A 26707-nucleotide genomic window follows, 5' to 3' on the forward strand; every position below is an offset into this window, starting at 1 on the left:
TAAGTGCAATGTGTTTAAAATGCTTCTGCCGGACATTGCGTTTATGCAACTCATAAAGTGAAGGCAGCAGTCACAGGACACAACGTGGGGACAGACACTGTATAAATGAGAATGGAACAAACCAGGGTTTTTCATGTTGGGGAGCTAGTTTAACAACTAGCTAATTTTGTATAGTATGTCAGTCACATCAGACTGAATTAACAGAATGACGTCATTTTTCATTGATATTTCTCTCCACTGTAGAGAGTCAACTCACTTCATTTGTTTTTGGTTCAACTTAAGAAAGTTTTAGCTTAGGGGATGCGAGCCGTTTGCAAGTCCCACCAAACCGAAGTGGTCTTCTTCGGTTTGGTGGGATCCAAGTGGCTTGTGTATGCATTCACAATGCAAGTCTGTTGCGTGCCCTAATCTAAAACTCTCTGTTTGCATCTGTGGGTAGCCACCGGTGCAGTTCATTTGTAGCTTTCAACAGCTGGCTGCCTTGACGTAAATGTGTCCAGTGTGCTTAGGCTAGAGCACTGCACGGGCTCGGGTTTACCCAAAAGCCCAGGCCAGGCCGGGTAGGGCAGTTTTTTCACAGGCTCGGGCTTGGCTCAGGCACGGCATGTGCTTTTTGACCCAGGGCCGGGCCGGGCTCGAGTTTTTTGACACAGGTCCGGGCCGGGCTTGAACGTTCTGGTGGTGTGCATGTAAAGTGCAGCGAGTTATCCTCGGACGTATAGACTCCGAAAAGCATGTCTTTTTAGGTATCGGGCCGGGTTCGAGCCGGTTTCGAGCCAGGCTCGGGCCTAAGGGGTGGCGGGCCGGGTTGGGCGGGTAACAGATTATTTCTGGGCCCGGGCCGGGCCCTGGTCTCGCCATAAAGCTTTTGGTCAGGCTCGGGCAGGCAGCCCAACGTAAAAACGGGCCCGTGCAGTGCTCTAGCTTAGCCTGCATTTCTCTCCACGCCGAGAGTCAATGCCCCAATTGAACTTGCTGCCTGTAACACCATAGTGAACTATGCATATGCACGCGCTGGCTTAGTTGGTCAAAGTATTCTCTCAGGTTCCTGCAGAATGTTGGTACTATTGACAGTTTGCTGAAAAGCACCCGGTACAACTGTGGGAATCTTCATCCATGGTAACTGTGGCTACTTGTCCTAGGGTGTACCACGGATGTGTTGGCACATTAGCACGCTCGAGTTGCTATACTTCTTATGGAAAACCTCCACGAGTGGTGCTAGACATTGAACTCAAATTTTTATGCTTCCCATGGCATAAACAGTTGTCAATCTTGGCTTCAAAACATAAGCTGGATGTTGACTAAGTTGGCATGTTTATGACATATGGCTGACATTGTAATATAGAGGGCGCTCATACCATGTGAATATGAAGCTTGTGTGCAGCGAAGAGTGGGTGAATAAAGATTTATTCAAGCTGAAGTTCAAGCTGCAGGAAAGTATATTTTGACAACATCACCACTTGGCTGTGGCACATCTGTGGGAGTGACATATTGATGCGTGTATCAGCACAAGGAACACTAGTAGGGCGCCGAAGAGCAGCAACGGCGGTGGAATGCTATCTTCTCTGTGCTTTGGATTTTTATGTTCCAGTGTGACCGGAGCCCAACCATTTCAAAAGCAGAATACCTATACTTTGACGAGAGCTCTGCTGTTACATAAGAAAGTGCAGTACCGATACTTTGATGACAGCTCTGTCGTTCCATAAAAAAGCGCAGTGCCTCTACTTTGATGAGAACTCTTTCGTTACACAAAAAAGCAGGGTACCTATACTTTGATGCGAGCTCTGCCGTTACATAAATAGGCAGAGTACCTATGCTTGGATGAGAGCTCTGCCATTACATAAAAAAGCAGAGTAATTATACTTTGATGTGAGCTCTGCTGTTACATAGAAAAGCAGAGTACCTAATCTTGGATGAGAGCTGTGCCGTTGCATAAAAGAAGCAGAGTACCTATACTTTGATGAGAGCTCTGTTGTTACATGAAAAGGCAGAGTACTTATACTTTGATGAGAGCTGTGCCGTTGCGTAAAAAAAGCAGATTACCTATGCTTGGATGAAAGCTCCGCCGTTACATAAAAAAAGCAGACTCCCTATACTTCAACAACAGCTCTGCTGTTACATAATCTCCACACAAGTAAATAAACGATGCTCCCTCTGCTCACTAGGCTGTACGTTACACCATTCCTAGCTGTTGGGACTCCGGAATTGCCTTCTGATGCGTACTGTTTCCATTGATGGATGATTTCCAATTCTGAGGCGTTGTAACAAATTATTCAACTCGGACTTAAGATCACCAATTTAGGACTACGGGCCGACAAGATTGCTTTCATATTATAATGGTGACATTATAGTTACCAAAATGCTTTTAAAATCACTGGCTGTGGGTACAGTGCAAATTACTATACAGGGTGGATAGGAGTAGACACACAGTGCCGACTCTCAACAAAGATACACATTGTTGAGAGTCACTGCTGTGTATGTCTACTCCTGTCCTGTCTACGCGCTGTACACAGTCATGAATAATCAACAAGCCCAACTTTCTACACTTTAAAAACACTGGTAAGATGACATATAGCACAGTAGACTAGGCCAAACCCAGCACGGGGGGGGGGGGGGGGGGAGTTAAAACCTTGAGACACAAACGCCCATCACACAGCCCCCGGAGGCGATCGTGACGACTCGACGACCCAATTGTCAATTGATTTTGTCTTTATTTTGCTCCAACACCCTTCAGGGTATCCTCACCTTTCCTCCTCGCCATGGGTTGAGAGAGGTGACGGCGGAGACAAATCGGTTAGGAGGTTCGCTCGCTCTTGCCCGTGCCTTTTGGCCTGCTCGCGGCCGCTACAGCTGTACCATTCCGGTGGGTACTATGGTTAAGAGCGAGCAGCGGCGTAGTGTGGTTTGGGACGGAAAACATGACCAATTTCAGCTGCCAGTCCAGCAGACGACGATGTTGGAGCCAGAGAGCTGGGCACCTGATAATCACGTCGGTGACGACGCACGATGCGGTATGTACCAGGATAGCGCGAGAGGAGCTGCTCGCAGAGTCCGACATGTGTCCAGACCACGGAGTAAGATAAACAGGAGCGCCGACTCCACCACCGCGCAACGCATTCGCTCGGGACAAACCGTGCAACGCAAATTATACATCGCGTAGCGCCATCTGTCGAGGCGCGTGGAAAGCACTCAGCAGCTTACTTCCATGTGCGCATGCGCGGAGTGGTGGAGACCGGCGGCGACAGCGGCGCAGTACGGGCAGCGCGGCACCCGCAGAGCGTGCCGTCTGCTACAAACGTGGACCCTCGGCCGTCTCTATTTTACAGCAATCAAACACAAAAAATATATGCGCACAAATAATAAAAGCGCAAATAAACACGCGGTAGCGCTTTTATGCACGCATACGAAAAAGTTGTCGCAGTTTCACCTGAAAGGCGAAGCATCAATTGCGATAGCAAATTTGTAGAGAGCTATACGGGGTAATGATATTAGCTTTATCAGCTGTATAAACTTGGACATGCAGCAGCACCGGCAACGCGCAGAACTGTTGTCGACGCCGTCGGCGTTTTGCCCGCGTTCGCTCAAAATGCCTGCGGCGTTGGTGACTGTTACCGCAGCCTCTAATATAAATAGGCACTTGGTACCGCAGCTAAACGTCGCCACCCTTCCCTTTCCCCCCCCCCTACCCCACGGCCTCTCGCGCGTCGGAAGAAGGCGCGTTTGCTCTACATATATGTTGATTGTAAAGCAGGAAAGCGACGCCTACTTCTGCAGCCCTTAAGGAAGCACGGCGCAGAACGCGCGTTTGTTCTGTGTAAGTGGTTCTTGAGGGAAAGGGAAAGGTTGGCGCTATCTTCTGCAGCCCTTGAGGGAGCACGGCTCAGCGCGTTTGTTCTCCGCCGTGCGTTCACTCCCCGTGAAAGAGCGCGTCCCTGGCGCCCTTTCACTCGCACATACAGCGTTCGGCGGCGCGCGGCGACGATTTCATCTCCATTGACGTCATACGGAGCCTCACGGCGACGGCGACGGCAGAAATCTGCTTTTGAGTGTGCATATAATTGCTATCGCAATAAAATTTTTTTGATGTTTTTAGAGGAAACAGACGGTAAATGATGCTGTACAAAATGACACAACAGAAGTACTTGTTTTTCACTCCTCTAAGTCTGCGCGGAAGCGAAGGTGAAAAATGTTCGTCTTCCTCGCTTTGTTTACCATGTCTGCAGTATGTTTATTCATGCCTGACGGAACAAGGTATCTTGATACTTGTGCGTGAAGAGACTGAGCAACAGGACAGTGTTTTGTTCCCGGCTATAAATATGGTTATGGCAAAGGACGCGAGAAGTTTTCACTCTTCGCTTCGCCATCTGATCTTACACTACTGCACCAGTGGCATCAAAAAAATCCTTAAATAAGCGAGCGCTTAAAGCAATGGACAAAAAATGTGCGCGACACTTCGAGAAGCAGCTTATTTTTGATAGTTACTTCAGCAAAGACAAATGCAATGTCCTACTAGATGTAAAGAAAGTGCCTCGACTTCAAAGCGGAGCCGTTCCTTCAATTTGTTTGGGGAAGCCTGACGTAGCTCAATGATGCTGAATGCCAGGAGGAACCAGAAGACGCCAATGCGGAAGGACGAGAGGAGCTCAATTTAAATTTGTCTACAACTACACACAGTGCAGGTGCCTTTCCTTGTCCAGAGACATGCCGTAGTGTAGACAGAGAGAAAGGGAATGAAAGACAAGGAGGTTAGCCAGTGTAAATACCGGCTGGCTGCCCTGTAAATTCTCAGCCTTCCCATCGAGATGATTCCCCCAGTTATGCAGACACATATGCAGAGCTTCTCTTGTGAAATAATGAGTAGAAAACACTGGAAGGAATTCCCAATTATTATGTTTAATGAGAATGTGACGATTCTGCTCGCAAGAGAACCGGGCGACATGAAAAGCACTGCGAGAAACAAAGAAGCAAGCGAAGCATCTTAGCACTTGATGCGTGCTGAGATAAAAAAGAGAGATAAACATCAGCTTTTGCATAAAAACTTCTTTTCGTTGTCGTGTGTCATTGCTTGAGACCAACCGAACTGCCGTTATATCGCCTTACCATTTGCTATAGTTTTTCTTTCCGTCTTAGTTTCCGTAATTTGTTTATTTTCTGTTCTTGTGCCTTGTAAAGTTCCATGTAGGCCACCTGACAAATGCCCTGCATTTGGCCTGTATAAAATAATATAAATAAAATGATACATGACTTGTTTCTCCTGCTAACGTCACTCCGTGAACCGCAAGAGCAATTTGCGCTACAGGGCGTGCGCGGAGCAGACGACAAAACGGATAGGCAAGCAGGCGCCGCGAGCGATCACCCCGCGCCTTTGCTCCTTCGGTTTGTTGGGCCCGCCTCTCTGCTGCAGAGTTTTTCATCAGTCGTAGCGCCGTCTGGCGAACACGCCGTGAAGCAGGAGCCGGCGTTTCAGAATGTGTCCCTTCCAGACGAGCATAGTCGGCGCTCCTGTCTTCTCTTACTCCGTGGTGCAGACGAAGATGCGGGTTCCAGGCCTGAATTGCATATCCTGTTGGCCACAGTGGCAACTGGCCTTTTCAGCAACGTGGCACGTGGACAGACAATTTGTTCCAAGGACGAAGAAATGCAGGATTCCATCCTACTTCACAAAACTACAGGACGGTAAATTCCTTCGCTGCTGCTGCCACATTTCCTCACTCCATTTCCTGACTACCTGTGCGCGCGTGGCACCGTGCTTGTTAATTTAGTTAGTAAGCGAACGTTCGCAAGGTTATAGGGCCGATAAAATTCATATCCCTACTTCGTAGAGCTGCCTACTAATTTGCAATCGCAACTGATGCTTCGCCTTTCGGGCGAAACTACGACTTTTTTATCTTTATTGTTTTTTAAACATGTTTTCTGGGCAAAGCGATGTGAAATACTTGCTCACATGCAATCACATGGGAAGTAACAACATTTATTCTATGGTATTCTGCTATCCCAACTTGATTTCATCAAGAAATAAAAACTCACAGAGGGCACTATGCGAACAGAGTTCACTGTGAGTTGTGCTTGTTCATTGGCTAACTTTGTATTTTATATACTACCTAATCGATCAGATGTCAATGAAAATTTTGGGACGACGTTGAGAACTGACCGATAACGGCAATTAAAGCAACCTAGGATTCGTGCGGACCTTTTCTCTAACAAAAAAAAGTAGCATTTTCGCCCGAAAGGTGAACCATCGATTGCGATAGCAAATTAGACAGCTATATGTAGTACGGATATTAGCTGAAACCAAGACTTCGACGGACACCTATCTGGTCGGGAAGAATCGAAGAATAAAAAAGCAGCGACGCCGACCACAAAATAGAAAACAATGTATTAACGTTTCGATAGGCACCCAGAACGGGTGCCTTAATTGTTCACAATAAAAGCGAAGGGACAGATGCTAACAATTTAAATAGGCTGAAGCACGTGACCTAAACATCTAGCGTATGCAGGGGGCAGATTCCCGTCCGTGCGGTTGAGCGTGCTTTTTGTTGTCAGTATCATTAGCGATTCACATGTCGTGAAGTGGTTGCTCGGATTCTATCGTGACATCAGTGTAACGCAAGTTGTAGCGCCCTTCTGCTCCACCGCCAAAATGCTCAATGCGATCTGGCATAGGCGGAAAGTTTTCATTTTTCCGCGGGGAGGGGGGGGGGACTGGGTCCCGACCAGCGTCCCCTTTGTTAACAATTTTTTATTTCTCGCTTTATGGTGAAAGCAATTATATCGACCCTCCAGGCAAATTTTCGCTGTTGCCGTCGCCGTTATATTCCATATTAAATCCACAACCCATATAAGTGCACGACCCATACACTGTGGGTGCGGGAAAAAGCACGTAATGGTGAGCCAAAAAGGATGGCGGCTTGGTGGGCATTATCTTCCCACGCGCTCAATATTCGGGTTAGTTGTAGGTCACGTAATCAAACGCTAATGGCAAGGAGAGCGCGCGTCTTCTCCTCTAGCCCTGTCGTAGCTGTGAATGACTGCACGGCTGATGCTTATGCGGCCCGCGTGCCATATCTAATTGTTGGTAATCATTGGTGGGTGCAATGATAAAGGGCGAGCAGGGATGGCTGCTAACTTCATGCACGCTGTCTTCCTTCCCGGGCTGTCTTTCCGCACCCCTAGTGTTGCAGAGTTAAGAGACAGAGGTCATCGCAGATCACTGACAGAGGCCGTCTGCAGTGGACATAAAAATAGGCAGATAATGATGATGAATTTCATTTTCGGAGTTGCGGTAAATCGCGCGGCTGTACGAACCGTTCACCTCCAGTGTTGGCGTTCATAATGCTTGCATTGTGAAAGTGAATGCTCGAGGTCATCCAGTGAGGTATTTACAGGTTTACATTTTCTGTGCACAACACTATGCTTGCTATTTTAATTTTAGGTGAATGTTTACTACGATTTATGTGGCCACTATAACTAACGTATAGACTCGTGTAAGGGCCGCACTTTTCTGTCGCGATTTTGACGGGCCTTTCATGGGACCGGGCCATTTGACCTCCTTTTTCCGACTACAAGTATGAAATCCTCCGGAAACCTCCGCGATCGCCTCCTCTCAACATCCAGTAACAATGCGCGAAAGTACACTGTGCGCGACAATTCGCTGTTGAGCCTGATCAGAGCACGAACGCAATTGCTTCTCGGTTGGATGGCTTTTTTTTTTTAAATAATGGCTGTCAAGTTGGGGGTGTGGCCCCTACACGGCTGCGATCCTTACACGGCTTTACACGGCAAGAATCTTCCTTCGTGTAATTGTCTTCTACTTTGCTGTCACTAATACTGCTTCGCACTTTTTTAGTACTTTAAGTTCGTGTATAAGGGCTGCTGCGCATGACTTCTAGACTTCTATTTATTCTGATTTCGAGTGAATCCGGCTTGGCATCATTTCGGTTACTGAGTGAATTCTATATACAAGGTGTTTCAGCGAACACTTTCAAACATTTTTAAGGATTGCCTGTGGCAGATAGCACAATTCTAGTTCATGAGCTCGTCTACTCGAAGAGGCGGACATTACTTGCACAAAAATTGAAATGCATAATCTACTAATTAACAAAATGAACCAATGAAGTTATTAGCTAAGTACCTTATGGCCCATGTCGCAATTTACAAATTGTAGCCGTGGAGTTCGGATCCACTTGGAAATATGACACCAGTGTGGAGATATTATTTCTCAAACCATGCGGAGAAATGCATTGGCATGCCAGTCACTGTCTTAACAAAATGTCGTTTTATGCATCGAAGCACAAAAGTAGGAATAGATATATAAATTATGTGGTTTTACGTTCTTAGCTCTTAGACTGGGAAGGCTTACGAGTGAGGATAAACGGCGAACATCTCAGCAACCTTCGTTTTGCAGATGACATTGTCCTTTTCAGCAACAATGGAGACGAATTACAACAAATGATTGAGGACCTTAATCGAGAAAGTGTAAGAATTGGGTTGAAGATGAATATGCAAAGACAAAGATAATGTTCAATAGCCTGGCAAGGGAACAAGAATTCAGGATCGCCAGTCAGCCTCTAGAGTCTGTAAAGGTGTACGTTTATCTAGGTCAATTAAGGAACGCGGATGGCGCCGAGTAGGTCGCACGCGCTCCGATCGGCTCCTGCTTTTTCTCGATCTCTTGAAGGTTTATGAAGTTGTTTCCCGTGAACTTTGAGTGCATTATTTCAGTGAAGTGCTGCCGAACACGTGGATACCATTTTTTGGAGGTGGGTGGACTTTCTGAGAATTTATCGCCGATCTTGAGCCGACCACCCCACAGGGGACCCTGATCACGAGAAAGAAATTTACAGAAGAATAAAATTGGGTTGGAGTGCATACGGCAGGCATTACCAAATATTGACTGGGAGCTTACCACTGTCGTTGAAAAGAAAAGTGTACAATCATTGCATTCTACCGGTGCTAACATATGGGGCCGAAACTTGGAGGTTAACAAAGAAGCTCGAGAACAAGTTGAGGACCGCACAAAGAGCGATGGAACGAAAAATCTTAGGACTAACGTTAAGAGACAGGAAGAGAGCGGTGTGGATCAGAGAACAAACGGAGATAGCCGATATTCTAGTTGACATTAAGCGGAAGAAATGGAGCTGGGCAGGCCATGTAATGCGTAGGATGGATAACCGGTGGACCATTAGGGTTACAGAATGGATACCAAGAGAAGGGAAGCGCAGTCGAGGTCGGCAGAAAACCAGATGGGATGATGAAGTTAGGAAATTTGCAGGCGCAAGTTGGAATACGCTAGCGCAAGACAGGGGTAATTGGAGATTGCAGGGAGAGGCCTTCGTCCTGCAGTGGACATAAAATATAGGCTGATGATGATGATGATGTACCAAAACCACGATTTGATTATGAGGCACGCTGTAGTGGAGGACTTTGGAATAATTTAGACCACCTGGGGTTCCTTAATGTGCACCTAATTCTAAGTATATATGGGTGTTCTAGCATTTTGCCCCCATCGAAATGCAGCCACCGTGGCCGTGATTTGATCCCGCGACCTCATGCTTAGCAGTCCAACACCATAGCCACAAAGCAATTATGGCGGGTAAGCACATAAGTAACTGGAACGCCAATGCATGTCTCCGCGATGTTTGGGAATTATTATCTCGAAACTGGTGCCATCTTGAGAATTAGCTCCTAGTACATCCGCTTTGCGAACTCCATGGCTAGAATTTGTAAATTGCAACATGGGTCATAGGTTAACATGTTAAAAACCTAATTGGTGAATTTTTGTTAATTAATCAATTATGCATTTCAATTTTTTGTGCAGGTAATGTCCGCCTCTTCGAGTAGACCAACTCATGAATTAGAATTGTGCTATCTGCCACACGCAACCTTAAAATTTTTTTGAAAGTGTTTGCTGAAACACCGCGTATTTATGGCCTCTGCATGCAAGAGGCGATGTTTCCATCCCTAATGCGTAAATGGTGTAAATAATTAGAAGAGCTTTTTTTTCTTTTTTTTGTCACCAGTCGTTAGCATTGCCTACTGGAAAGAGAATCAATATTGAGACACATATCACTGACGTGCTTTTCACACGCCGTTGATAGAAGACTCTGCCGAAGGGGTCACTGAAGTCTGCAGGTTTTTTTCAGGGTCAAAAAAGCATGCAAACTAATTTGAAGTGAGGTGAACATAAATCAATATATTCCTTCTCTAGGCATAGGCTGTCCATTTAGTTGGCTACCTCCTTCTCTTTAAAAAAATATAATAAACTTTGTCCTAGGTATATATTTAAATATGTTTTGTCTGTGCATGGTGTTCTCAGCGGAAATTAAAAATATGTTGAAGTGAGGAAATGCAGATGGAGGTAGCCGCCACTGGTGCTTCTAATGCGCTTGTCTTATTATTGTCAGGATTTGCCGAAATAAAGCGAAAGTATAAATTAAAAGCCGTGCACGTCCGTGCCAACAATGATGCCGTAAGCTTTTAGCCACAACAAATGTGAAAAGGTAGAGGCAACGCAAAGAATCTTCAGATTATGTGGGTAGCAGAACTCCGGTAATGACACTTAAGGGGCAGGCGGGCCCCCGGGAAAACTCCGTAGGGGGCTCGAACCCCCCTCCCCCCGGAGTCGGCGCCTATACGATATAGTATACCGTATGTGCCTGGAGCGAGTGTGACTTTAGCACGTGTTGTGCGCAAGTACGATCGCCGTACATGTGGCCCATGTACCCACGCGCAAGCTGAAAGGCTCTCGTGATTGTGAAATACAGGTTACACAAAGAATTCTTTCCTGGCGTGGTTGACGAAGTTTCATGCGCGAACTGCGATTGTGTGTACATTGGTGAATCAGGGAATTACGAGCGACGGCTGAAACAACACTGTAACTGATGTGAAGAATGAGAAAGTGTCCTCGAGTGCCCTTGCCGAACATGCGCAAGCCTCAAATCATGAGACAGACGGGCAGGACACGTTTCGGGACCTGACTTCCAGATTGATTCTTCAATCGCTAATGATACAGACAACAAAAATCACGCTCAACTGCACGGACGGGAATCTGCCCCCCGTATGCGCTAGCTGTTTCGGTCATGTGCTTCAGCCTATTTAAATTGTTTGCTTTTCTTCCCTTCATTTTTTTGTGAACAAGGCACCCGTTCTGGTTGCCGAAACGTTAGCACATTGTTTTTCTCTTTTGTGGTCGGCGTCGTCGCCTTTTTATTCAAGGATATGAGTTTTATGGGCCGCATAAACTTGCAAACATTCGCTTACTAACTACTTAACACTTAACATGCACAGTGTAACGAGCGCACAGGAAAACATGAACACATCTCACTCGATCTGCTTGCGAAAACTCGCTGTCAAAATGCAGGGGTCAGGAAGCGCGGCAGCAGCTGCGAACTAAGTGACCTTCGTGCTGACTATCGCTTACACAAACTGAGCGGCGAGAACACAGCACGCACAAAGGTATGAGCCGTCGGCACACCTACAATACCTAGACTCTACCCCCAACGCAGATCGCTTTCAGGATACGGCGCGCGCGGCCGCGCAATATGCACTTGCTGCTGGAGTACGACGCCGCCCCCCCCCCTCTGCCCTTCCTCCGGTGGCTGGCGTACGAGGGAAGACGGCGCGCTTCCTCCCCGCTTTCCTCCCTTGGGCATGCGAGATTCAGCCAGGATCGTCGGCTCCCGTTGCACGCTTTCACTCGCACATACACACGGCGAGCGGCGACGGTGTTATCGCCCTTACGGAACATCACGGTGACGGCAAAAATATAAGCCTGGACTGTCCAAATAATTCATCGTCATCATCATCTGCCTATATTTATGTCCACTGCAAGACGAAGGCCTCCCCCTGGGATCGCCAATTACGCCGGTCTTGTGCTAGCTGATTCTAACTTGATCCTGCAAATTTCGTAACTTCATCACCCCACCTAGTTTTCTGCCGTCCTCGACTGCGCTTCCCTTCTATTGGTATCCATTCTGTAACTTTAATAGTCCACCGGTTATCCATCCTATGGATTACATGTCCTGCCCAATTAAGTCCATTTTTTCCCTTTTAATGTCACTTAGAATATCTGCTATCCCCGTTTCCGATCTGATCCACACCGCTCTCTTCCTGTCTCTTAACGTTAGGCCTAACATTTTTCGTTTCATTGCTCTGTGTGCAATCCTTAACTTGTTCTCGAGCTTCTTCGTTAACCTCCAAGTTTCTGCCCCATATGTTAGCACCGGTAGAATGCAATGATTGTACACTTTTCTTTTCAACGACAGTGGTAAGCTCCCACTGAGGATTTGTCAATGTCTGCCGTATGCACTCCAACGCAATTTTATTCTTCTGTAAATTTCTTTCTCATGATCAGCGTCCCCTGTGAGTAATTGACCTAGATAAACGGCGGACTCTAGAGGATGACTGGTGATGCTGAATTCTTGTTCCTTTGCCAGGCTATCGAACATTATCTTTGTCTTCTGCATAGTTAATCTTCTACCCCACTCTTAAACTTTCTCGGTTAAGGTCCTCAATCATTTGTTGTAATTCGTTCCCATTGTTGCTGAGATATTCGCCGTTGATCCTCACTCCTAAGCCTTCCCAGTCTAAGAGCTTGAATACTTGTTCTAAGCAAGCAGTGAATAGCATTGGAGAGATTGTGTCTTCTTGCCTCGCCCCTTTCTTGATACGTAACTTTCTACTTTTCTTGTGCAGAACCAAGGTAGCTGTGGAATCTTTGTAGATATTTGCCAATATATTCACGTATGCCTCCTGTACTCCTTGATTACGCAATGCCTCTATGACTGCTGGTATCTCTAATGATTCGAATGCCTTTTCATAATCTATGAAAGCCATATAGAGAGGTTGATTGTACTCCGCAGATTTCTCGATTACCTGATTGATGACATTCATTCATTCATATTACCCCACAGGCTCCAATGGAGCATTGCGTAGGGGGGGGGGGGGGTTACAGAAAAAAGGCAATAAAAAAGAACTATACAAAGTAGGAAAGCAAAAAAACAAGTAAATTTGTACATTGGAAGGGAAATTAGGAACACTGGTAATCATAAAACATGATATATTAATACAAAGTCAAGAGAACATACCAAGTTGCAGTTGTTCATGAAATTTGGCAGAATCTTTTATTGAAACAATATCATTTGGAAGGTTATTCCATAGTGCTATGGCGCGTGGCAATGCAGAATTATTGAATGACTGTGTGCAGCCAAAAATGCGCCTGAAGCTGAGATGATTATGAAGTCGACTAGATGTGCGAGAAGGAATTTCAAGTGACAAACGGCTGGACCACGAGTTATAGAAGTATTTATGAAAGAGGCATAGAAGGGCAACAGAGCGGCGGGAATCCAAGTAAGGAAGGGAAATATCACGTTTAATTTGGGTAATGCTAGATTGACGACTGTAATTAGAAGTTATAAAGCGGGCAGCATGATTTTGGATGGATTCCAATTCGTCTATTAGGTACTGTTGATGAGGAGACTAGATCGACGAAGAATATTCTAGTTGAGGGCGTACCAATGTTTGGTAGGCCTGTTGTCGAATGGTAGAGGGGGAAAGGTGCAGATGACGACGTAAAAACCCTAAAGTTCTGTTAGCTTTAGCGCATACCTTCTCGATGTGCGTACACCAGGAAAGATTAGTACAGAAATGAACACCAAGATATTTGTAAGTAGAGCCACGAGGAACTTCGGCCGAACAGATTTTGTACGGGAACTTAAGAGCTGATTTCGCGCGAGTGAAGGAAAGTACGCAACATTTAGATGTGTTAAGTGACATTTGCCAACGGTCGCACCACTGATTAACTAGGTGAAGGTCATTTTGTAAAGTTAAACGGTCACCATGATACTCAATGGTTCTGTAAATTACGCAGTCATCCGCAAAAAGTCGTATACAGGAAGATATGTTGCTGGGTAAATCATTAATAAAAGTTAAGAAAAGAAGAGGGCCTAATACACTACCCTGCGGTACACCTGACGTTACTACTGATGTAGAGGAGCTAAAGTTATTCACAGATACGAACTGCTGCCGATTTCATAAGAAATTGCGAATCCAGGATAATGTTAATGAGTCAATCCTAAGAGCAGTTATTAGCTATGAGGCGATAGTGAGCGACTCTGTCAAAGGCTTTTGCATAGTCAAGAAAAACGCAGTCAAAAATTTTGCTATTATTCATGCCATTATGTAGATCTGACGTAAATTCCAGACATGGGTATGATCCATCGTAGAATATCCCTTCCTGAAGCCAGCCTGTTCTCTTGGTTGACTGCAGTCAATTGTTGCCCTGATTCTATTGGAGGTTATCTTGGTGAATATTTTATACAATACTGAAAGCAAGCTATGGGTCTGTAATTCTTCAATTCTATAACGTCCCCCTTCTTATGGATTAGTAAAATGTTGGCGTTCACAATAAAAGCGAAGGTAGGAAAGCTTACACTGGTACACTTGAAGTCGCGAGGCATTGCGTATAAAGGGCCCCAAGCTTTTCAAGCATATCTCCTGCATATTTTATTCGATCAACTGTTATTCCACCATCTCCAGCAACTTTTCCCCTGGTCATGTCTTGCAAGGCCCTTATAATTTCATCGCTAGTTATAGAAGGAGCCTCTGTATCCTGTAACTACTTCGAATGAAAGTAGCTTGGCTGCACTGGGCACTGTACAGGTCAGTATAGAATTCTTCCGCTGCATTTACTATGTCATCGAAATTGCTGATGATATTACCCTGCTTATCTTTCAGTGCATACATTTTGCCTTGTCCTATGCCTAGTTTTCTTCTCACTGATTTCATGCTGCGTCCCTATTTTGCTGCTTCCTCAATCTTTTCCACGTGATAATTTCGAAAATCCCTTACCTTAATTCTTCTTGTTGCTGATGTTTTGTATATATATATATATTGTAAAGGCGTTCATTAGACGCCAGCCGTTTGGTCCATCCGTTGCTTGAAGGTCCGAGCTCTCAGCACGAGCGGCGTTTCTCGAGGAAAGCGCAGGAGGGATAGACCCACTAGAAAGGGCTGGAGGGCGTGACCCGCTATGGTGTTCGTATTCTTCGCTACAATCACCCCCGGGAGCGAAGAGGGAGCCGTCGGGCGACCTAACAGCTGGTCACTATGACAGGGTCATAGTAGGGCTTGAGGCGCTCGATGTTGACAGTGTCGCGTCCACGACCGCGCATGTCCGCAGAAGTTTCAACTGGTTCGATCACGTAGTTGACGGGAGATGTGCGTTGGACAATACGGTAGGGGCGTTCATACTTGGGCACTAGTTTAGATGAGAGACCAGGTGTAGCGAAAGGAATCGAGCGCCACACAAGCGCTCCAGGAAGGAAGGTGGGTGCAGAAGTGGTGTCACCGCGCAGGCTCTTCTGCCGCTCTTGGTCATTGGATGTAAAGTCCCGTGCGAGATCGCGGCACTCTTCAGCATGTCTTGCCGTGTCAGAAATGGGCGCACATTGAGATGCATCCGGCCGGTACGGCAGAATTGTGTCGATGGTGTGCGATGGGTGCCGACCATACAGTAAGAAAAAAGGTGAAAAGCCAGTGGTGCTCTGAGTGGCAGTGTTATACGCGTAAGTTACAAATGGCAGAATGATGCCCCAATTAGTGTGGTCGGAGGCGACGTACATAGCAAGCATGTCCCCGAGCGTACGGTTGAAGCGTTCTGCAAGGCCATTGGTTTGGAGGTGGTACGCCGCAGTTGTGCAATGAACAACGTGGCACTCCTTGAGAATGGCTTAAACTACTTCGGACAGGAAGACACGCCTACGATCACTGAGTTGCTCCTGGGGTGACCCATGTCGCAAGATGAATCGTCGAAGCAGAAAGGAGGCAACATCGCGCGCTGGAGCTGCCGGTAGGGCAGCTGTTTCGGCGTATCGCGTCAGGTAGCCGACGGCCACAATGGCCCAGCGATTTCCAGCCGACGTCAAGGGAAGGGGCCCATATAAATCGATGCTGACGCGTCCAAACGGCCGGGTAGGGCATGGTAAAGGTTGTAGACCGGCTGGCGAAAGGCGGGGTGAAGATTTCCGGCGCTGGCAATTGGGACAAGAGCGAACAAACTTCTGAATGTACCTGTACATCCCGCGCCAGTAATACCGCTGTTGAAGGTGCTGGTAAGTCTTGAAAACTCCGGAGTGTGCACACTGTGTATCAGCATGGAAAGCTGCGCATACTTCGGAACGCAGACTGCGGGGTACCACTAACAACCACTGGCGCCTGTCGGGGTTATAATTGCGTCGGTGCAGCAGGTTGTCGCGAATGGCAAAATAACATGCTTGGCGACGCAACGTGCGAATGCTTGGTTGTGCCGACGAACTAGAAAGTAAGTCTATAAGGGAGGCAATCCAATGGTCCTTGTGTTGCTCAGAAGCGATGGTGTTAAGGTCGGGCGAAGAAACAACAGCACCACCAAAGAAGCCTTGAACAAGGACCATGTCAAAAAATCGGTGTCATGGTTGCTGTACCAGAGACTGGCTACACCCGCGAGATAGAAGATCACATTGCTGAACTTTGCGGTGTCGTCCCATTTGTTCTGAGCGCTTACTCTCTCATACGTTGTCAGCCAATTCTCCACGTCGGTTTCATCCGCGCCGCTAAAGATGGCAGGGTCCCTGTGGCGAGGCACACCAGAGCACATGACAGACTGAGGACGCGCTTGCTGGGATGGGGTAGGTGGCATTTGCTGGGATGCGTCTTTAGGCATGGTAGAGTGTAGGGTACGGGATCGAAGCTCCAGGATTTACGCTGTAGGCAAAAGCACTCTCCACCACTTGTAAAGGTGTTTATTAGGCACCAGCCGTTAGGGCCATCCGTTGTTTGAAAGTCCGAGCTCTCAGCACGAGCGGCGTTTCTCGAGGAAAGCGCAGGAGGGATCGACCCACTAGAAAGGGCTGGAGAGCATGACGCGCTATGGCGTTCGTATTCTTCGCTACTATATATATATATATATATATATATATATATATACACTGTGGGCTGTTATGAATCCCTAAAGCACGCAGATCTCTCATGGGAAAAGGCATAACATTCAATGCCTTCGTTGTTTTTCTTTAATACAATTCCTGCGTATGAGGCATTTGTACCTTGATCGATAAAAGGCTTACTCATCTCGTCGATTCTGGTCTCGTCTCGTCTCGTCGTCTCGTCGTCGTCGTTGATATTCGTCGATTGGGACCATTTTCGCAACATTCGGGAAGAACCCGGGAGAGCCAGGGAAACCACCAGCCTCGAAGAATGGTGCGAATGCATCCGCAACGACGCTTCCGCGGCCACCAAGAAAGTGGAAACTGATCTCGACGTCGAGCGAATGGACAGCAGACTCGCCCATCTCATCGAGGCCAAAAACGCCCTGCTCCGTCGATGGAAGGGCCAAAGGCTCAATCGCAGACTCCGAAAGAAAATCTCGGACCTCAACAAGGTGATCGATGACCACTGCAAAGCGCTATGCCAGCAGCAGTGGGACGAGCTCTGCGTATCCATTGACGGACAGATGCGCAATGGCAAGTCCTGGGGTATGCTGAAGCACCTTCTCGACGAAAGCGGCTCCAAGTCAAATCAGAAGCATACGTTGGCCCGGGCCCTTCACGAAGCCACCAGGTCTCACACGGTTGATGTACTCGTCTCCAAGCTCATTCAGAAGTACCTGCCCATCCGGCGCGACGGGGATCCGGCGACCCAACTCCCTGACTACCGAGGCCCTCCTCGCCCCGAGCTGGACGAAGACTTCTCCGTTGCCGAGGTCAGACAGGCCATCTTCGCGCTCAACCGCAAGTCTGCGCCGGGTCCGGACGGAGTCACCAACAGAATGTTGAGAAACCTCGACGACCCGTCGATTGTCTTCCTCACCGAGAAGATCAACGAGTCCTGGAAGAGCGGCGTGGTTCCTGCAGAATGGAAGTCGGCCTGCACGGTGCTGATTCCCAAGCCCGGCAAGGCCCCGAACATCGAGAACCTGAGGCCGATTTCTCTAACCTCCTGCGTCGGCAAGGTCATGGAGCGCGTCGTCCTCAACAGACTCAACGGGTACCTCGAAGACAACGACGTTTACACGTACAACATGATCGGGTTCCGCGCCGGACTTCTCGACGCAGGATGCAATGAAACTAATCAAGCATCAGATCGTGGACGGCCGTTCCAGAGACGTCAAGGCTCTGCTCGGTCTGGACCTCGAGAAGGCTTTCGACAACGTGCTCCACGCCTTTATCGTCAAGACCATTTCAGACCTAGGTCTCGGTTCCAGATTCCACAGCTACGTAAGCTCTTTTTTAACGGACAGGAAGGCCAATCTTCGCATTGGAGACTTCCGCTCCGAAGATGTGCCCCTCGGAGCACGGGCACTCCTCAGGGCGCCGTAATCTCCCCCACACTATTTAACATCTGTATGATTGGTCTTTCCGAGAGGTTGGCATGCGTTGAGGACGTCAAGCACACCATCTACGCCGACGACATTACCATCTGGTGCGCCGGGGGATGCGAGGGCAGAGTCGAAGAAGCCATGCAGGAGGCGATCGACGTGATCGAGGAGTATCTCCGCCCCACCGGACTTCGGTGCTCCCCCGCCAAGTCGGAGCTTCTGCTTTACAGAAAAGAGAAGGGAAGAAGACCGAACGATTGGAAGCCAGTCTCCGAAAGCAACATCTGTCTTCACACTTGTGATGGAGGGGTGATACCCTGGGTCGACGTCATTCGGGTCCTGGGCATGTTTGTCGAATTCAACGGCGGGAACGGAACGGCTCTCCGCAAGATCATCGCAAAGACGGACAACGCCTTCCGCCTCGTTCGCAGAATCGCAAACAGACACAGAGGCATGAAGGAAGCCAATCTCCTCACCCTTATCAACGCCTTCGTATTATGCCACTTCACGTACACGATTTCTATGCACAACTGGCTCAGAGCGGAGCGAGACAAGCTCAATGCTCTCATCCGCAAAGTAGTCAAAAGGGCTCTCGGGCTACCCATTAGGACCCATACCGAAGATCTCCTCAAGCTGGGGGTACACAACACCGCCAAGGAGATTGCCGAAGCCCAAGAACGCGCGCAACTCGCTCGCCTGACCACCACAGCGGCAGGTAAACGCATCCTCGAAGAGCTGGGTTACCCTCCTGTGGTATCTTAGAGGGTCAGTACCCCGATCCCTAGGTGCATTCGAGACAAGTTCGAAGTGGCCCCCGTGCCTCGAAACGTCCATCCCGTCCACAACGAGGGCAGACGCAAGGCGAGAGCAGTAGCAATTCTGAAACAGATCTATCAACAAGGCATCAGAGCACGCTTCGTCGACGCCGCGGAGTACAGCGATGGAAAGACCTTTGCCATCGTCGTGGTCGACTCCAGCGGCAAGCTTTCCAATAGCGCTTCAATTCGCACTTCAGACCCCGAAGTCGCCGAGCAAGCCGCCATCGCCCTCGCCCTGCTAGACGGTCGTGGGTCTGAGATCTACAGCGATTCCAAAACGGCAGTTAGGGCTTTTCAGAAGGGTCGCATCGCCGAGCAGGCTGCTCGTCTTCTTAGCGCCTCCAATCCGGATGCTCTCACGCATCATTCGATTCACTGGTTTCCCGCTTACGTAGGGTCGGTCGAGGGTGCTCCCCCGAACCTCAATGAGTCTGCTCACGAGGCTGCGCGCGACCTCACCGACCGCGCTTCCTCTGTAAGGAGAGCCGACACCCCTCCCCCCTACGGCCACAGGGATGCTCCCGCTACTCACAACGAGGTGACAAAATTTTTCTACATGTCCAGAAGGGTCTTTCCACCACCTCACCCCAAATTGAATAGGGCGCAAGCTGTTTCGCTTAGACTTTTACAGACCGGCACATATCCGTGTCTGGCCGTTCTGCACTAAGTTTACCCTGACGTATATCGCGACGACGCCTGCCCATCCTGTGGGCAGGCCTCCACTCTAGCACACATGCTCTGGGAGTGCGGGTCGAGATACCCCAAGTTCAGCAAGGATGAGTGGGACTCGCTTCTGCGTAGCCCCGCTCTAGACAAGCAAATCCTGGCTGTCCGGTGTGCCCGCGACCGGGCTGGTGGGCTAGACCTGCCGGTCCCGACGTAGGGACTAGCCGGGTGCGCGACGAGTTCGCGTCCTCGCCGGACCTGTAATAAAAGTTATTTCACTCACTCATGGGCCACGGGATGCTCCGGTTAATATAGTAATTGTCACCTATAAACTAGTGCCAATGAGCGCAACTCTCTTTTTCCATAATAAAACAAATCATGACATAAAGATTGTTCGAATAGTGAAATTTTCAAATCAAATATATTTATTTGAAATAAAAGTCCGCCTTCAAATGTCTAATTGAATATTGTGTCATTTTTAAATGAAGTGAGAGATAATGTTTGTTTCGATTCCGCTTAAAAGAAAAAGAAGAATATTGACATATTTGGTGCATGTATATAATGCTGTTTGCAAGTGAACATCCGGTCAACTGAAGAACATTTATATGAGAAAACTGTTTTCAGTTATCTGTTTCACCATGACAATGACATAGCGCGAATAAAGGAAGCAGCAGTTGACCAGATACAGATAGACTGCACTGTTCGTTGAAGGAAAGAAGTGTGGTACAAGATACAAACACGTGCGATGACATGACAAAATTAAAAAAAATCAAGAAAACAAGTTCTTTTATAAGCTACCTAAATGCTAAGCATCTTGAATGACAAAAAATGATTAAGTAGAAGTCATCTGCACAATGCGCCCGCTCCCAAAAACTGGTGCCTCTGTGCAAGAACCACAGTCCTCCTGCAGCAGACACATTTGAAGCAGTCCTCATTTGCACCGGTCTGTTTTCATCAAGGCTCGAATAAATGTCCTTATGACATTCGAAGAGAAAGAAATAATCGTCACTTTCCGATAGTAGATTCTCGAACCAAATACGAATCAAATAGTAAAGACTATTCGATACGCTTCAAAAGTGCGAATATTCGCACACTTTTACATAAGACTTATCAGCTTAACGTCGGCTCTAAATATCTCTAAAATACACAGATATCTGTAAAAGTTTCAAAGGCTTATTTGGTTTTTCTTAAATATATTTTTAATACCCATTCTTGTACCAATAGTCATGTGCCACGGGGAACAGGCCCATTGTTGACTATTCTTGCGGAAAATCCACCTCACCCCCCCCCCCCCCCCCCCATCCTCCCTCGAAAAGATGACACGGACTCTCTCTTGTGCGCGCGAAATCAAACCACAATCCTTCTCAGGCTCACCCTCAAAGCCTAGGGCCCACGGCCGCGATATTATCACACTTCGACTTTATATGGAACATTACGGTGACGCCGACGCCGACTGCGGAATTTCGCCTGGAGTGTCTTCATAATTACTATCGCAATAAAAATCTTGGTTCGACACTCTGCCACTGGATATGTGCAGCCCTTCAATGAATCTCTTTGACAGCAAATTGTATCACTGGAGAGGTGCTACTGCGTATGGCTGCCTTTCTATGACAGAAAAACCCTTTAAAATTTCCTGGTGCTGGGCGTCCGCGTCATATGGGAGGGTTTAGAACCTTTTATTACTATTATAACTGTCGCAACTTTCAGCGACTTCCCTTGCGGGGCTGCTTATGAAGGCACGTCTAAGTTCTATATGTATTTCAATACAGAATACCGGACGTGGACATAGCCAAAGGTTCCTTTGAACACCGCGAAATATGACAATATTGAGAAATAGTGCCACACACAAGGGTGCTCCTAATAAACGCCACCACTCGCGCTTCCATCACGCTGCACGCAGTCACGGCCTCTAAGAACCAAGGTCGCAACGATTCCTGCCAAATTAAACCAGCTTAATAAAATCTGTAGATGCGTGTTCTTGTGTGGTAATTTCTAGCTGATAGTCCATGATAAGCAATACCGTCAACAATAGCACCAACAGTATCGCCTGTCTCGTGTCTGTCTCTTCCTCGTGCAACGATTGCGCTTGCTTAAACCTCCAACAATAGTATCGCTGTGATTCTATTGAAGCAAACCTAAGCAAATGAAATTTTGATGTTTGTAATATCTCGACGTTTTAAAGCACAGCCCTGCAGCTGCGTATCTTCGTGATCGCATTTTTTCGAGAGATCACCGAGTTTTTCTTTACGAATGCCTATAGACTTAAATGAAGCTGTAATTACTGCCAGAAAGCTATGAAGTTGTGTTGGCTGTATTGTATTGAAATATGCTCAGCGTGTTGTAAACTAAAAAGCTTCATGATGCTCATATCCTTCTTATTTTCGTAAAACCAGCTTATTACAGAAGAACGTGACACACATTGGCATGATTGTCACTGTAGGCGAAATGCTTCTAGAAAGCTGTTTGCTTTAATATAGGAATAATGCACTTGAAGGTGTGTATTTGTTGCAGGAAGAATATTTACTTAGCTCTTGTAGTTTCATTGCGTTATTCCGTGGAGAACAGGACCGTTAACGAGCACATCTGCCGGGGTGTAGAAAGAGCAGCGCGAGCAAAACGCAGGCGAAGGGACACGTAAACAGGACAGGTCCGCCCCTTCCTGTTTACGCGCCCCTTCTTCGCTCGTGCTTTTTTTTCTTTTCCAAACTGCCCTTTCTGTATTTCACGCATAAACCAGCTAGCCAAAACCAAAGTATTGCTGTAGGCGTAGTTTATGTGGCTATGCATAAAAAATTATTTGTCACATGTGTGTTGTCTTCAGCGACGTGATGGCCGGCGTGAAAGACGGCTGTCTTCCTTTCCGTCGCCTGAGCCCTAGAGCCGTCCACAAACCACCACAAAAACAGACAAGGAAAGCTAATCGCTTTGAAAAGTGCACTTTTCTAGAACTTATCCGGATAGTGTCTTAGGTTATGGCGACAGAGCATGAAATATCGACGTTTATTGCTAAGAGAGGCGTTCTGTCGTTCTTGATAATAACAAGATGATCGAAAGTATCGAGTGCAAGCCCGTTGAAAATAAATTGAGGGATTTGCATTGTTTTGAAGGGAAAGGTAAGGAACCCGACACTAGCTTTGAAGTCAAGAGTCATTGATTGAGCGTTTTCTTGTTCACATAGTTTCGCTTTACCTCGTCTCCCTAAAGCGGTGCACTCCACGGTGCCGCAGCTATTGGAATAAGAACTTGCAGTTTGGCCACTGAGCTAAACTAATATGAGTACACGACGTTTAGTCTAATCTAGTGACAGTCTTGGGAGACTGTCCACGGTACCGTCGTGGAAGCCTCGATCTGAGCTCAGGGTCAATTAACACGAAGAAATAGCTACAACGTACTTCAACTTGTTAGGGCGATTTTCTGTATAGTTCCCTGATCACAAGCGCTTCGTGAAAGCTGATGTCTCACGTTTATTGAAACCACTTTTAGAAATCTCAAGCAGTGGTGACCCTTACGAGTGGCTTTATCTGCCTTCACATTGTCTTTAACAGGGTCGTAGAAGCCAGCGAAGCAGTACTATATGATCAGCATTAGATGCCAAGTGGTGTGGTATGCTACGTCATGAATATGTATATGCATTGTTTCCGGTACTAATAATAGATTGTGTTGAGCAATGGGATTTATCTATCGTTCCTATAAGGGCGATTGCTTTCAAATTCTGAGACAGACCCGCAGAGAATTGTTACGCGCCGCTTCTAACCTTTTTTTTAAAGTGCGAAGTACTTTAGGAGCCCGGGCTGTCGGTGTCTAATGTGATGTCATGTCGTCGTGGTCACGCGCAAGAACAAGATCTCAAAACACGATCAAAACAAGTGTAGAATTGATCAAAACCGGTTCAAAATAAACTAATATGATTCAGATAATTTAAAAGACAGGAATAAGCAAGCATTAAATGAAATTATTAGCAGAAACTCGTGAAAATCGCTTCCGAAACGCCAGTCTGGTACCAGCGCAGCGTAAAAAAGGGCTCCACCACTCCACAAGCACTCGATTCCTCTTCAGTTGTGCAAGAATAGCACAAGAATGACATAAGGGAAACACCAGAGCATCACTGCTTCCCACTTCCCCAGGTTTCACGTTAGTGGAGCTGCATTAGCTCTGGATTTGAACTACATAAGCGCAGAATTTGAATCCATCCAGCGCTTAATGTAGCTCCAATCCTGCTCAAATCCTGCGCTTGTGTAGTTCAAACCAACGGTGAGTTAACATATGGGAAACACCGGCGCATCATAGCTTCGCACTTCACCAGGTTTCACGTTAGTGGAGCAGCATTAGCGCTGGATTTGAGCTACACAAGTGCAGGATTTGAGCAGGATTGGAGCTACATTTTTTACCATTTCTCTAATGTCCCCTTCTTATGAATGAGTATAATGTTGGCATTTTTTCTTCTTTTTTCAGCACTAAGAAAGTGCTATAAAAAAACCATAAAATCACTTACACTTTCCATTGTCTGCTGTGCCGCATACAATTCTGGAGCCGCCGATGATGATTAAGAAAAGGGCAGCACAGTTTTCAAGTGTCTACATTATATATATATATATATATATATATATATATATGCTTTCGGTTTTGTTTTGAAAATGTAGCACAGCTTTCAAACGTAGCGGAATAGAGGACGTCCCCTGGGTTTTGGTCCAGAATTGGCGTCTGGGACTCCCCGAAGCACATGGAAGCGCCAATGTGGGGGCACTCCAGGGAAAATATGGGGATGGCGGGAGATGTAAAATCAAGACGATGAGCAAAGCGAGGACAAGGTGAGACAAGGAGCTGATGTTTCGACTGAGAGACTTGCCTTTTTCAAGGTGACATATGTTCTGCTCGGCACAGTATATATAGGTATGGTTCTTCTAAAGGGTAGAGAGGGTAAGGCCAAGTAACGACCAAGGGTGTCGTCGCGGCGAGGGTGCAGAATTGAAAAGAAAGATAATGTGCTACTGATAGACGCTGGAAGAAATTAAAGCAGCGCCGTGTGTTAGCCGGTTGACGTGTCATCGCAGGTTCCTCTTTTTATTTAACAGTTGAGGAAATTTCTTCTTGGAGGATGGGAAGAGTATAGAGCAGGAGGCTATCAAATTAAGGATTGTGAGCTAGGGATTACATTGTAACAAACTCTGTTCCCTACATTCTACCCCCCCCCCCTTTCCCCTCTGTGTTACGTTGTAAGAATATTATGCAATCCTTCAGCGCCCAAACTATCGGTTACCAGGGTGAAGCGTCTGAGGGTTGACTTAGTGATAACCACTCAGCATGCAATGGCTGGCCCACAATATATTGACGCCCACTTACAGATTCAAACAGATTTCTTCCAGCACCTAATGTCCACCTTCCACAGCGCTTCATAAAACACATTCAATCATATACGCCTCCTTTATATGTAATCTTGTGCCCAACATGATCAACATTCTAAGAACCGAGATATGACTAGAGATGGGTGCCAATTTCCGATGAAAGCAACGAGTTATTTGGTGGTAAGTCAGTGAACACGACTCCTGCTTTGCGTGCCATGTCGTAGAACAATGAGTTGCTGTCGTTGAGGAGCTGGTGTACGGTTCCATATTCGGCAACGCTGCCTTCGCTCATAACGAGGATCCTGGAAGAAAATCAGGAAGAGAATGACACGAGGGAACATGTGTTAGTATACTCACATGGAACCTGTGAGAGCGAATCAATTGAGTTCAAGTATTCGCACGTTCTTTTTAAAACATAAATTAGAATACCCACCCGAAAGCAGCAAGAATTAAGCGCGTTTCTCGTAAACAAAGTTTCACCGATGAAGCAAAAGCTATGTAGATGCTACGCAATGTGTGAATCGACGTAATGCGAAGCATTTCGCAAGTAGCTGGCTATCCGGTATCGCTTGGGGTTCTTTATAGAGTTATCAGACGGACGGGAGTGCTTGTGTTAAGCAAGAAATTGTGTGTTTGACGTTCGTCTGTGTGCGCCAACAGAAAAAAAGACGACGATGACGACAGTTCTGTTTTTACTTCTGCGAGGAAACGCTATAATTCTGTTCGATTACAACATGGGCGAATCCCGAAGGCGGTAGAATGTCGCACAACTTGGTGCTAGCTGCTGAGAGAAAAAGACTGGGGTATGTGGGCCGATTTCGAAGGCAGCGTGGTGTAACACAGCGTCTCAATGGATTAGCTGCCACGAGGAAAGAATGGGAGGGACCGGCACACTCCCAGTTCCGACGCATGGGAAAGACAGCGGGCCTCTTCGACTATCCGTGTCTGATAGTCCCGGACTGTTCGAGGCGGTGCTTTCAGCCAATGAGCGTTGCGTACGCAGCCTCTCGCACAGTCCGCGACTGTCAGGGACGGATAATCGAAGAGTCCCCGTGGTAAGTCACTGGTTGAGCAGAAACTGCAGCACGCGCGCACGTGCTGACGTGACACAAGCGCCGGTCTCACGCAAAGGCCTAGTGTGCCTGACAGAAGCATGCATGCCATCGTGGCCTAAAGGTTAGAGCATGTGGCTGCTGTACGTGCTCGGAGTCAGAAGTTTCATCACACCATCGCACACCTAAATTTTCTTTATACTGAAGAGTTCCTAAGTGAGGCGAGACAGCAACCTTTGCCCGTAAAGTGGCTGGGACGAGCATTCGCAATAAAGTTTGTCCTGTTGCAGGGAGCAAACACAGGATGACAGCCTTTCCGAGGCCTCAGGTTTGTCATCTCATCTGTCAGCGAAGTCAGAAGCCTTCTCATCTATCGAGGAGTCTAGAATGGCTATACGCACGTGACAGCGAATCTAAATGACAGAAAAATTCTATGATGAGAGAAGAATCTGAGTGTAGTTGAAAATAACATAAAATTGC

The 26707-nt window shown here is 47.1% G+C and overlaps 1 protein-coding gene across 3 annotated transcripts in view; it reads right to left on the reverse strand.

Annotated features, from left to right (window-relative positions):
- The window catches only part of LOC119431857 (ATP-binding cassette sub-family C member 2-like), a 1116245-nt gene that overhangs the window by 324079 nt on the left and 765459 nt on the right, over nucleotides 1–26707 (reverse strand). Inside the window, exon 27 of one of the 3 annotated variants that reach the window (XM_049657185.1) lies at nucleotides 24879–25477. The exons of 1 other annotated variant lie outside the window; for it this stretch is intronic. In XM_049657185.1, the coding sequence (XP_049513142.1) occupies nucleotides 25309–25477 (169 nt within the window). In that variant the 3' untranslated portion in view covers nucleotides 24879–25308. Of the gene's footprint in view, nucleotides 1–24878; nucleotides 25478–26707 lie in introns of those variants that run through there. One more of the 3 variants, XM_049657184.1, reaches the window with a different exon arrangement.

This window comes from Dermacentor silvarum, chromosome 10 (genome assembly GCF_013339745.2).
Source record: "Dermacentor silvarum isolate Dsil-2018 chromosome 10, BIME_Dsil_1.4, whole genome shotgun sequence".
NCBI classification, from domain to species: Eukaryota; Metazoa; Arthropoda; class Arachnida; order Ixodida; family Ixodidae; genus Dermacentor; species Dermacentor silvarum.